Below are 12,598 nucleotides of genomic sequence, written 5' to 3'. Positions count from 1 at the left end.
TAAATATTCACATTGGATTGCCAATATACCTCTCTTTTACATAATTTACCCACATTCAAAAAGGTTATTGCCGTTTCAATTAAATTTGATTCCACTAACCATATAAGAACATTGAAATCAGCAGTAAAAACATTACAATCAGCCGTAAATACATTAAAATTAGCAGTTAAAAACATTTTGACCCCTGGACTTTTGTTTTTAATTTATTTTATTTCATGTTATTGTATTGTATTGTATTACATTTCATTAAGACATTACATTGATTTATTTATTATAATTATTTTCTAGGAATTGACAGTTTGATTGATCCACTTTCACTGTCTTTAAAACTTCCATAAATTCCTGCTCTCTGATTGGCTACCGCTGAAGACGTCCCCCCTATTCCCGGAAGTGTTAGTTTGCTCCAGCCTGCTGTGCTGTCAGTGTATCTTCTCCAGTGTGTTTCTTTGTGTCAGTACTGATTTATAACAGACGGAATATATCTCTGAATATGGCTCTTTCTTTTGAAGGCAGAGTCGTGCTTGTCACCGGGGCTGGTGGAGGTAATGTCCCGCTTTTAATAGCATGTATTTGTTTTAGCTCCGAATGCTCAGCCTGCTAGCTGTGGAGTTTGTGTAAAAAACAAAACTTGTGAAGTGAAAAACGGATTAAGACAGCGTAATAATGTGACTGCATGAGGACCCAGCTTCCCAGAGTATTTTATTGGTTGTTAATATATTTGCAAACTTGGTCAACATGTCATTATTACATCACCAACACAGCTACAAGGTTGACTATGGCTTACTTTTAAAGGGCGAATGGAGCAAAGTACAGTGTTGTCACTGCACTGAATGTGTGTGAAAAGGGCACAATTCATAACATCACAGCACTGTGTTTGTTTTATTCATTCAGTCAACGTTATATACAGTGTATAATAAACTTTTTTTTTTAAAAATATAATTAAAGAAACAGATTCTCAGAGTATTTTACACTGCAACAGTACAGAATTTTGTGGTGTCTGAATATGACTTTATGGGAATGTTTTAGTGGTCTCACTGGTCTGGTTTTTCTGAGATTAAATTGACCCTAAGCTTGACTTTCTCTCTCTCTGTCTTCACAGGCCTTGGCAGAGAATATGCTCTGGCTTTTGCTGAGAGAGGAGCCTCAGTAGTGGGTGAATATAACATTTTCTTTTTAACCCGTATCCATTCATTGTTGGTCTTTGCTTTATTCTGTACAGCAGACTTGGGCAACTGGCATGGAGCCCGGATTAGTGTTGTACTGCTCCCTTAGTTAGCTAAGCCCACAAAATGACTGCTTAAAAATACAAAATGATGGAAAAATACACAAAACGACAGCAAAAGTACATAAAATGACAAAAAAATAAAAACTAAAAAAAAGACACAAAGAATGAAAGAAAAAATGCAGAAAAGGACACCAAAAATACACACATTTACTCAACTCAACAAATATACACAAAATAACTGAAAAATATACAAAACAACATGAGAAATGCAAAAAGTTATGCATGACACAAAAGACAATAAGTTAGTCCAACGACACACAAAAGAGCAACAAAAACAGACTCATCTTTTTTCCAAATATGAATGCTCAGATTTGTTGTTATTCTAAATGCTGACATTAATGTTGATCATGTGCCCTTGGATCAGACAATCGCATTTTTGTAGCCCCCGCTGCGATAAAACAACCTACATGTTGTTTTTAAACTGTAACCGACACACGAAAACGAAAAATGACAAAAAATACAAAACTGGTGCATAAATGATGCAAAATACACACAAACACTACAATAGATTAGTCTAAAAACACGCAAAGAGCAACAATAACAGACAAAACTCAATAATGAAAGAAAATGCAAAAAAGGACAACAAAATACATAGATTTACTCTAAAAACAAGTGTACACAAAATTAACTGAAATATATACAAAACAACATGAAAAATACTCAAACTGACACCAAAATAAGCATAAATTAAACAAAAATAACCAAAAATACAATGCATTAGTCTTAAAACACACAAAGAGCAACAAAAACAGACAAAACTTTTTGTTTTACAACATTAGAAAAGTTGGCAGAAACAGTTTCTTTAATCACTTCCTCCACGTTTGCTTTGTATTGACGTCTAATGGCGTAGATTTTATTTGTCTCATCCAAGTAAAACCGATGTGATCTTAATTGCAATGTGTCAAAACAAGGTAACATGAAAGTGATTTCTTTAAAAGACTGTCTCATTCTTTATCCAGAGTCCATCTCGTTCAGAACACATTGTACTCTCTAATCTATTATGTTAAATGTTAACTTGGCTGTTGTGGCACTTTGTCTGATAGTAGAAGCCCACATGCAGAAGTTTTCATTTTTATTTTTCAAAGAAATAACATTCTGTTATTAATACAGGAGCTGTAAATATTCCATAAAAACCCTTAAATACATACACATGCAGCACAAGCAAGCAAAAGTATAATTATGTTGCACTTTTAGACACTCTGATACAATACAAATGCTTTATATAATAGAAGTAATCAAAAACTAGAATATGGAAATTTCATTCAATTTTCTTGTGGATTTCAAGTGTGAATCTGACACAGGCCCCCATGGTCCACCTGGAAGGTGTGTGTCTTTGTGAAGTCTTTAGACACAAAATCCCTGATGTTGGCAAGAATCAGTAATTTCCTACTTTCTCAAACTCAGGCAGAGATCCCTCTTGGCAGCACTTTCTCTTCACTTAAGCACTAGTGGAGAATAGTGGAGCTGCCCCCATTATTTATAATCTATTTCTATCTTTTTCATGCAGTGAACGACCTTGGGGTAGACACCAAAGGCGGTGGGAAAGAGTTCTGCAGGAGCTGATAAGGTGGTGGATGAGATAAAAAGCCAAGGGGGGGCAAGGCCTGTGGCCAACTATGGTGAGAAGTTCCACATTTTTTAATGGTTTTTATTGCCATTACTTGGTTTTCAACCTGTAAGTTTTTATTTATGTTACTTTAGTTTAGACCAATAGGCTGACTCTCTCACTACTGGTAATGTTTCAAAATATTGGGGGGAAAAAAATTTACTGTCTGGAAAATGCACAAAAAAAAAACTTAATTCCTGTTCTTTTTCAATCTTTATTTAAAAACACAAAAATGCCTTGCGTGCATGTTTTGGGACTACTTAAATGCATTTATCTGCTTTTTCCCATGGAAAGCAGGTGATTGAAGGTTTAGAAACTAGTCACAAATTGACTGTTTGGTGCGATTTGGGGAAGTTTAATAAGTCGTTTAAATAGGGAAATTTTTTTTAATTATAAAACTATATTTGTTTATTTTTATTTTAAATATCTGTATGATGTGTGTGTAATGCTATTCTGGTGTATTTATCTTTTAACTTTCAATTTATTTTGTATATTTTGTTCATTTCATTTCTACATGTATACGTGCATATATTGTATCTTTGGGTATGTGTGTGTCTATATAAATATGCATACATTTTAATTTTGTTACTGCTACTACTGTGATTCCTTGTAGCCCCGGACCTTTGTTTATTTATTTTATTTTTAAGCTTACGGGTATCCAATACCCATTCCTTTGCTTTGTTTAATCATTTGTTTAACACTATTGTTGCTAATATTCCTACTATTACTGTCATTGCTACTGTTATTATTGTTAGTTTTCTTTTTTCTCGTTTATCCCTGATCCTGTTTTTTGTTTTGTTAATGCATGTAATTACTGTACCAAATGTGGAAAACGTTGTTAATTGAGTGCCAAAAATGTGTAATATAAAGAGTTTTGAAAAAATAATACAAAAATAAACAGGGAAAAATGATGAAACGGGAACCAAACGAAAAAGTGTAATGTAATGCAGACGTGACGCAGAAATTAATAAACCCTGAACGGAAAATCGTAGCCCCTACACAAAGCTTTGACTGGAGTAGTTTGCTGGTAATTCTTTACCGTGACAGATACATTTTTAGTTGGAAACTGTGACACCAAAATACAAATAATTTCTCATCCTGAAACTTTTTCCTTCTTTTTAATATATTTATTCTCTAAACCTTTCACTGATTCCCATTATATTGTAAACAACTGACTGAGTTGTAAATGGACCTGAAACTTGCAGATATAACATCTTTTTTGTTTTGTTTTGTTTTTTTTTAGAAAGAAATGGTTTTTAAATCAATCACATAATGAAATGTCAAAGCAAAACAAATGAGTTTTTTTCTTCACAGATTCTGTGGAAGACGGAGAAAAGCTGATTCAGACAGCACTTGATGCGTTTGGAAGAATAGGTGTGTATTGTTGCACAGATGTCCTGTTGACAGCAGCCGTGCTTCATATCACACCCACTGCATTATTCATGCGTCCTGATTAGTCAATGCCAGTGGTGTTAATGTTGTGATGTCTTTCTTTGCAGATGTTCTTGTCAAACAATGCTGGGTAAGTGATTTCACAGCTATTTGTGATGTCTATTCCTTGCTTTTAGTCATTAATCTGCTAATATAATAAAAACTATACGTTTTGGCTCATAGGCTGAAAAACACTGAACATTTTCTTATTTTCTTTGCCAAGGATTCTTCGGGACCGATCGTTTGCCAGAACAAGTGATATGGACTGGGGTAATTAGCTCACATCTGCTCTTAACATTAATTATGTTTATAATTTACATTAGAAGGTTTTCAGAAATAGTTTCTATTGACGTCTAATGCCATGGATTTATTTGTCTCATTCAAATCAAGCTGACGCTGATCTGACTGCAAAAACTACAAATTCATGGAAACAATGCACTAAACGACATCAAAGATACACAAAATGACTCCCAAAAAACAGAAGATGCAGAAAAGGACAACAAGAAGACACAAATTTTACTCTAAAAACAAATGTACACAAATAATATACAACACTACATAAAGATATGCAAAACGACACCAAAATTATGCATAAAATGACACAAAAATACAATAAATTAGTCTGAAAACACATATAGACAACATAAACAGACAAACTTTTGTCTTTACACATTAGAAACGTTGGCAGAAACAGATTCTTTAACTACTTCTTTATATACTTTTTATGAATGTCTATTGCTGTAGATTTTATTTCTCAGTCAAATCTAACTGATGATGATGTGAATGGAAAAACATACAAAATGATGGAAAAATACACAAAACAGCAAAGATACACAAAATGACTCCCAAAAAACAAAGAATGAAAGAAAAATGCAGAAAAGGACAACAAAAAGACACAAATTTACTGTAAAACACCAAAATATTCTTTAACGACTTCTTTCACATTTACTTTGTATTGACTTCTAATGCCATAGATTTTATTTGTCTTATCCAAATAAAACTGATGCTGATATGATCATAATTTGCATTGTCAAAACAAGGTAACAAGTAATGAAAGCAATTTATTTCAAATTCTGTGTTTTAAAAAAAAAATTCCACTAAGACTGTCTCAATCTTTATCCAGAGTCCATCTCGTTAGCTCTCCACCATGTGTATGGGTCTCGTGTCACTAGAGCAGATTGTCTGTGGGAGAAATATCCGTCTGTTGGCTGGATCTGATCCTTGTTCCGTGTTAAATAGTAAAAAGTGTGATTTGCTCAAGTTTCCTACTCTGTTGTCTCATATTTCAGACCTGATTCACAGAGTTCACCTGAGGGGCTCCTTCCTCGTGACACGTGCTGCCTGGAATCACATGAAAAACCAAAAGTTTGGCAGGTAGAAAACACAAAGAAGAAGCCTGTTGGTAGAATTTACTTTTTTTTTTATTTTTTGGGTTTATAGGAAGAAATTAATTAATTAATTGACCACATTAACATTCATGTATTTAGAATAATGAGCAATCTGAGCATTTATAGAGCAAAGAACAAAGGGTTGTGTCTGTTTTTTTGTGTTTTTGTTGCTGTTGTGCGTGTGTTATTGTTGTCATTTTGTATTTTTTTTGGTGTGTTTGTGGCCATTTTGTGTATTTTTCTCATTTTGAGCATGTTATATGTTGTCTTATGTATTCTTGTTGTCATTTTTTGTTTTGTTTTTAAAGTCTTTGTGTATTTTCCTGTGATTTTTTTTTTGACAACAATGAACAAAGAGTTTTGTTTTTTATGTTTTTTTTGGGGTTTTTTTTTGTAATTTTTAAAAAATGTTTTTGTGTTGTGGTTTATTATTAATCAGTTGTCTTTTTGTTTTGGGGGAAATTGTGTGGTTTTGTTGTCATTTGTAGAATTTTCCTTTAAATATTGTGTAGTTTAGTAAGTCTGTGCAACTTTTGGTTAATTTTGTGTATTTTTGTTGTCATTTTATATATTTGTTTTTTTATTTTTGTTGTCTTTTTGTATATTTTCTGTAATGTGTATTTCTGGTGTCTGTTTTTTCTGTTGTCTGTTTATTTCTGTTGTCTTTTTGTTTTATTTCTGTCATACATGTTTATATTACTTTTGTTTGTCTTTTTGTGTATACATCTGTAACTTTATGATTGTTTGGTTTTTTTAGAAAGCATTTTGTTTGTTTTCTTATAGGACCCCACAAAATTAGACCGAGGACCGCATATGGCTCCCAGGCTGTCTTTTGCCCTTGCCTGATGTATTCAAACCACAGTGCAACATCAATTTGAAAAGGAAAAAGACAGAATTTACAATATAAACTAATGAAATTTTGCATGTAAAGTTTGAACAGTTTGACATGCTCATCATCATTTGGCTTTTAAGGACTGTCTATGGAAATGCTATTGGCAGTGTTTGAGTGGGAAAACTGGAATTGAATATTTTTCATATATGGTTTAAACAAAACTGCACAAAGGCATAGAAATTCAGATTTAAAAAATATTTTTAAAGCATACTTTTATTGCAATAATTTAAGATTTTATTTGTAGTCAGTTTGGATTTGTCAAACAGATGATTATTTCAGATATGGACTGAATTGTATGTGTTTACCAGTGCCTGAAGGCACTTATATTTGAATCGTTGTGTTTATTAACTGCTTATGAAAGTTAATAGTTCATTTAAAGGTAAAGCTGTAGTAGTGCTGGGCGATTTTCCCAAAAAAAAAAAAAATAGATTTTTTTTTTTTCGATTATTTTTTTCAATGCACTTAAAAATGACTGCAGACATGAGATATATTGTCATAAGTGCAACTTTATTGTCCTCAAGAGTTAAAATGCATAGAACAATCCCAAAATAAAAAGTAAATGAGGCTCTGTCATTCAACAATTTCAAGCTTTAACCCAGGTTTAAGCAAAAGTGCACCAGCAACTTCACTGTAGGTTAAGTATTCTGATTATGAAATGAGATAACTACATGTTTTCTAACATGTGACATTACAATTAAAATAATAATAAACTCTTCCCTTAGCATCTCAGCATAGTGTGAATAAAAAATTAAACATGCCTGTGGCACACATACAGCCTACTCAAAGGGTAAACATATGTAAACAAAGCGGGGGCTGGCTCACATTGCGATACGGTAACCAACAAGGACGGAACGCAAAAAAGTCTGGTGGAAAAAATAAATAAAAAAAATAAAATAAAAAATTATCTTTTTTTAAGAAAATCCTTTTATCTACAAATTCGATAAATCGATGAAATCCATTTTTTGCCTAGCCCTAAGCTGTAGTATAAAGAAATGAAAAAAGAGCAGCTCCCTTTTATTACTGTATAAAAGCATCTTTCACACTTAATATTCCTCTCTCTCATACAAATGCACACACTCTTATCTATTCATCATGTGTCGATCTAGTGTAACTGATGAAGTGCTTTCCGTGATAACACATGGTCTGAAAGGTTCCCTTGGTGATCGACCCAGAGGTTTGAGTGCATAAGAGTTATTGATTTGGAAAATATTTCATCATTGAAAAAGTCCCCCGTGGTGCATGCAGCAGTGTGCGGAGTATGTGCGTGCAGTGACACGGATCAGTGTTTTCTAATGAGCTGCATGACGGAACGTCTCAGATGTCTTCCGCGCTTAATGCAGAGATGACGTTTAACCTCATTAATGCTGCCTCACTGAAGTCAACACTATGCGTGCTACTAGCATAGCATAGCATAAGTGGCAGATGGTACGTTAACTGTTTATTTCCTCATGCAGCCACACATGCTGCACATACTGTAAGTTCTGTTGGAAGAGAATCTATTTATCTGTATCCAAAGCAGGGCTGGGGTCAATTATAATTGTTATTGTGTAATTGGTAAATAATTACAATATGACATAATTTTAATTGGAAAAGATCTGTTGCTGTTCTAATCATAATTTAATTGTAATTGAGTTCAGATAATTTAGTTGGTAATTGGCATGGAAATTGCTTTAAAAATTGTCAGTTACAGTTTTATGGCTTACACACACACACACACACAATTAGTTAATAATTATTAAAATATGTTTCATTTCAAGTTTTCCCACTACCTGCCACTTCTTTTCAGGATCATTACAGCATTAAAAAGTAAAATAAAATTGAGGGGTGTATGGAAAAAAAAAAGAAGAGATTTATTATTATTTTTAAAAATTAGGGGTATACTGACAGACAAAAGGCTCAGACGCCCATAGCAAAAATATTAATACCAATTTTTTCATAGTTAAGTTAATATTTTTAGTGTATTTTACAGCTGATTGAAGACATGGGTCAAAACTGACCCGTTATCATAACAGATGCTAACAGAAAGCTAACACACGCTGAAGGTTAAGTTTTATGGGCTAATTTATTTCAGGCTCAGTAATTGTGATTAATTGTAATTGTAAATCCAGCTTTGTAGTACAGGCCCTTTGTGTATTTTTCTCTCTTTTTGTATGTTTTTTTTCTTGAGTCATTTTGTGTATTTTTGTAAATTTCTCTGTGATGTTTGTGTATTTTTAGTCATCATTTTGTTCATTTGTGTTGTCTTTTTACACATCTTTCTGTTATATTTGTTGTCCTTTTGTGTATACATCTGTAATTTCATCTTTGGGATTTTATTTTAGTCACTTTCAGAGGGAAAATGATAATATAATTTTAGTTGTAATTGAAAAAAAAATGCTATTCACTGTAATAGTAATTGAATTGTAACTGAACATGGATAATTGAAGACGTATTGACCCCAACACTGATCCAAAGCCATAGTTTTCCATTCCCACTGATTAATTGCCTTGTCTGTATGCGACTGCGACCAGAATCATCATGACGACATCGGCCGCAGGCATCTACGGAAACTTTGGCCAGGCCAACTACAGCGCTGCCAAGCTGGGCATGCTGGGCCTGGCTAACACCCTGGCCATCGAGGGACGCAAGTACAACATTTACTGCAACACTATTGCTCCCGTCGCCGGCTCTCGCCTCACAGAGACCGTCATGCCTCCGGGTAAGCTGAGTACATAAAGCAAACGAACAACAACATAGATTATTGTCATAGACACATAAATCATCTAAGGTAATGTGAAGTTTGGCTCACGCCACACACAACACATCTTTGTTTTTAAACGTCATGATGGATTTCTACTCAGACATTTTTTATTTTTTTTATAGCAGCTGCATAAAATGATGGTCATGTCATTTTGGGTTAGAAAATTTGAGGCAACAGCACAACTCTTTGACATGCTAATTTTGCATCTACATTGCAAGCACGGTTGGTTTCTGCGCTTCTCTAAGAGCCGTGATGAATTCGTACACCCTGTGAGGCTTTTTACAAGTTGTGATGTGTTAGTTATGGAAGCAGAATTTAAATGGAAAACTCTTGTCTTTTCAACTCACTTCAGTGTTAGGCTTCGCCTGCAAATAATCACACAAGTTGGTAATTTTGCTACTCATTTGAATTGATTACAGAGTATATATAAATTGGCTGCAGATTCAAATGCAGAAAATGACTTTATTACACAGAGTGGCCAGAGGCTAATCAAGGCTTAATTAGTGAATCCAGGTACTAATTCAGACTTTAGATCTTTTGTTTGATACTTTTACAAACTTAATTGATTTAAAGTCACTAGATAAATTAGCTTACAAGATGTGTCTGCATTAATCTGTAGTTATAGTTATTTACTGTATAAATGTTAGCGTATCACAGTAGTTCTCAACTGTGGACCATCATTAATTGTTAACAATAACTGAACCTAAATTAAGGTTTTAGGGCTTAAAAATTTTTTTTTTGCTGATTTATCGCAATATTTCACCGACGATTATCCTATAGATTTAAAAAAAAAAAAAAATGTCCAAATCGATTTTTTAAATCATATTTTCTAACAAATTAAAACATTTAATTGCGCTAACATATGCATGTAAACGCCGGTCACTAGGTGTCAGTGAACCACATCATTTTTAAGAAAACAGAATCAGAATCTGTTGTAGAAGCAAAAGTTACTGTAATTATACAGTTTGACAAACACACCACTTGTTTTTTATATTTTTTGATATTAGTACTTGAATTTCAGTTTATTATTTAATTGTTCTCGAAAGTAATTTTTTTTTTTTAAAAAAAACATTTAATTTCATACCATTTTGTACTTGTGAAGGTGAAATTTGTAATTATTGATATTGCGATGTATATCGTATTTTTTAGTATCGCGATAGTACATGATAAATCATATTGTTAGATTAATGGCAATGTACACACACAAACAATCGGACTGTTTTCGTCCTGTTTTCCCGCTCCCTGAACAAGGACAGCAAACGCCAAATTATTTTATGTCTGATAAGATTATCCTATCAGATGATCCTGTGGTCTGAGGTGTGTTTAGAGTGAATTAATCCAGATAATGGACTCCAGAACAGGTCAGGGCTGACAATCGTAGATTTTAAACTTGACAAAAGAAGCCCCTGAAACTTCACCAATCACCAATCTCAGTCAATTGCAAAATTAGATCTTAAATTTCCTGGTTTAAACAAATGTACTGCAGTTACACTGACATTTTTACAACAAAATACGCCAAATTGAAATACTTTGACTAATGTCAAGAGTTGAACAAGAATCAACATATACTGTACATTTGTTTTCAGCAGAAAAAAGTAGTTCTGTGTGGTACGAGCACTTTAAATCTAAAAACTGTTTGACTGTATCAAACAAATGAACTGAAATGGAAAAAATAATAAAAGTCCTGGCTTGCCCTAAATTACGTCATTGACCCAAATAGTTTTTTTTTTTGTTTATTAGCCTGGAGAACCACATTGAGATTAATAATCCCTTTTACAAGTGTGTCCTGGTTAAGTGAAGCAGCAGTGCATGAAACAAGTTACGGTGACAAAATAATACTGTGTTCATACATGAAAGACAGAGCGTGGGGGCGGGGCGTTTGCTGGTACATACATAGACTGTAGAAAATACATACAGTACATAGCACTGCGCGAAGGACGCTGAAATGCTCACCTTTGTGGGTGTGTCTGTTTACGTGTCAATCACGGCAGAGAGCTTCCTGGAGGCGTGACTTCTCCAGCTCAGTGCCGCGTAAAATTCATCATCAAAGTGGGAACGCGTCATCAAATTGTAGCGAGGTGTTTGGGCTCCCCCTGCAGTAACAAAGGAGCAAATCACCCTCTAACTAACGATTGAGGAAATCAATTAAAAAAACACTTTGGGCATTTGTATGAAGCCCTAATAGACCTTTATCATGTTTAAAGCACAGAAAAGTTGATTTAGCTTAACATGGACCCTTTAAACAAGAACAAGGTGATGTTTTTGTGACAGGGTCCAGTAAACTGGACAGGGTACAGTAAGTCTTTTCATTCGTTTCAACCATTCATTTTCAATTCAATTCAACTTTATTACTTTCGTAAAGGAAAACGGTTTTCGTTACTTACGAAAGTATGTCGATCAGTTTGTTTGTTTGTGTGTTTGTCTGTTTGAATACACGATAACTTGAAAAGTTATGAACGGATTTTGATGACATTTTCAGAAAATGTTGATAATGGGACAAGAAACAGCTGATTACATTTTGGTGATGTTCTGGCTACCAAAAAAACCAAATAAATAAATAAATAAAAAATAAATTAAAAAAAAATATATATATATATATATATATATATATATACAGTATATCCCATTCATTGTCCAAGTCAACATTAGATTATTTGTAACTGCAGCCTTGTGAGTTTGGAGACAAATCAAAGAACTGTGTTTGTGCCATGCTGAGCAGTGCCGACTGTAACAGGACGGCCTCACCTTAGCGAGCGCTGCTGCATTTCCATATGTTATCTCAGTGTGACTCAGACTCTTTAGAGACAAACAGTAAAAACTCCTCGTGCTAAACACAGGTGAGTGCAGCAAAGCAGAAAGACTGTTTTTGTCTTTCTACCGTTGTGCGTATATTTTAAGCTCCCAGCTGGCACCTGCCATTAAATCTTCAGCAGCTCATTGAGGAAAGTAAAAAAAAAAAAAAATATTCAGCGTCTGCCTGCAAATTCTGACTCAGTAAAATTGTCTTAGAAAATGATTTCACTGGGGATGACCTGTGCTTATTTGTGTCGCTTTTTTTCAGGTTTGGAGTCATTTACATTTTTCAATTACATCTTCAATTATCCATGTTCAAATACAATTACGGTGATGGGTATTTTTAAAAATTAATATGTTTCCCCTGATTGTAAATTTCGATGGAGCCCCCGTAAATTTCAGTCAGATTCTCAATTACTAAAGTTCATTTATAATTATTCACAATTACTGAGCCTTGAATAAA

At 33.7% G+C, this 12,598-nt stretch overlaps 1 protein-coding gene across 1 annotated transcript in view; it reads left to right on the top strand.

Annotated features, from left to right (window-relative positions):
- The first annotated feature begins 381 nt into the window (after window positions 1-381).
- The window catches only part of hsd17b4 (hydroxysteroid (17-beta) dehydrogenase 4), a 43,991-nt gene continuing 31,774 nt past the window's right edge, over window positions 382-12,598 (top strand). The window contains 9 exon segments of the mRNA XM_028458042.1: window positions 382-542; window positions 1,100-1,153; window positions 2,793-2,824; window positions 2,826-2,904; window positions 4,206-4,267; window positions 4,391-4,413; window positions 4,546-4,592; window positions 5,612-5,696; window positions 9,113-9,300. Of these exon segments, the coding sequence (XP_028313843.1) occupies window positions 491-542; window positions 1,100-1,153; window positions 2,793-2,824; window positions 2,826-2,904; window positions 4,206-4,267; window positions 4,391-4,413; window positions 4,546-4,592; window positions 5,612-5,696; window positions 9,113-9,300 (622 nt within the window). The 5' untranslated portion in view covers window positions 382-490.

Source organism: Gouania willdenowi, chromosome 9, assembly GCF_900634775.1.
Source record: "Gouania willdenowi chromosome 9, fGouWil2.1, whole genome shotgun sequence".
In the NCBI taxonomy this organism is placed as follows: domain Eukaryota; kingdom Metazoa; phylum Chordata; class Actinopteri; order Blenniiformes; family Gobiesocidae; genus Gouania; species Gouania willdenowi.
This window is presented reverse-complemented; position numbering and strand designations above follow the sequence as displayed.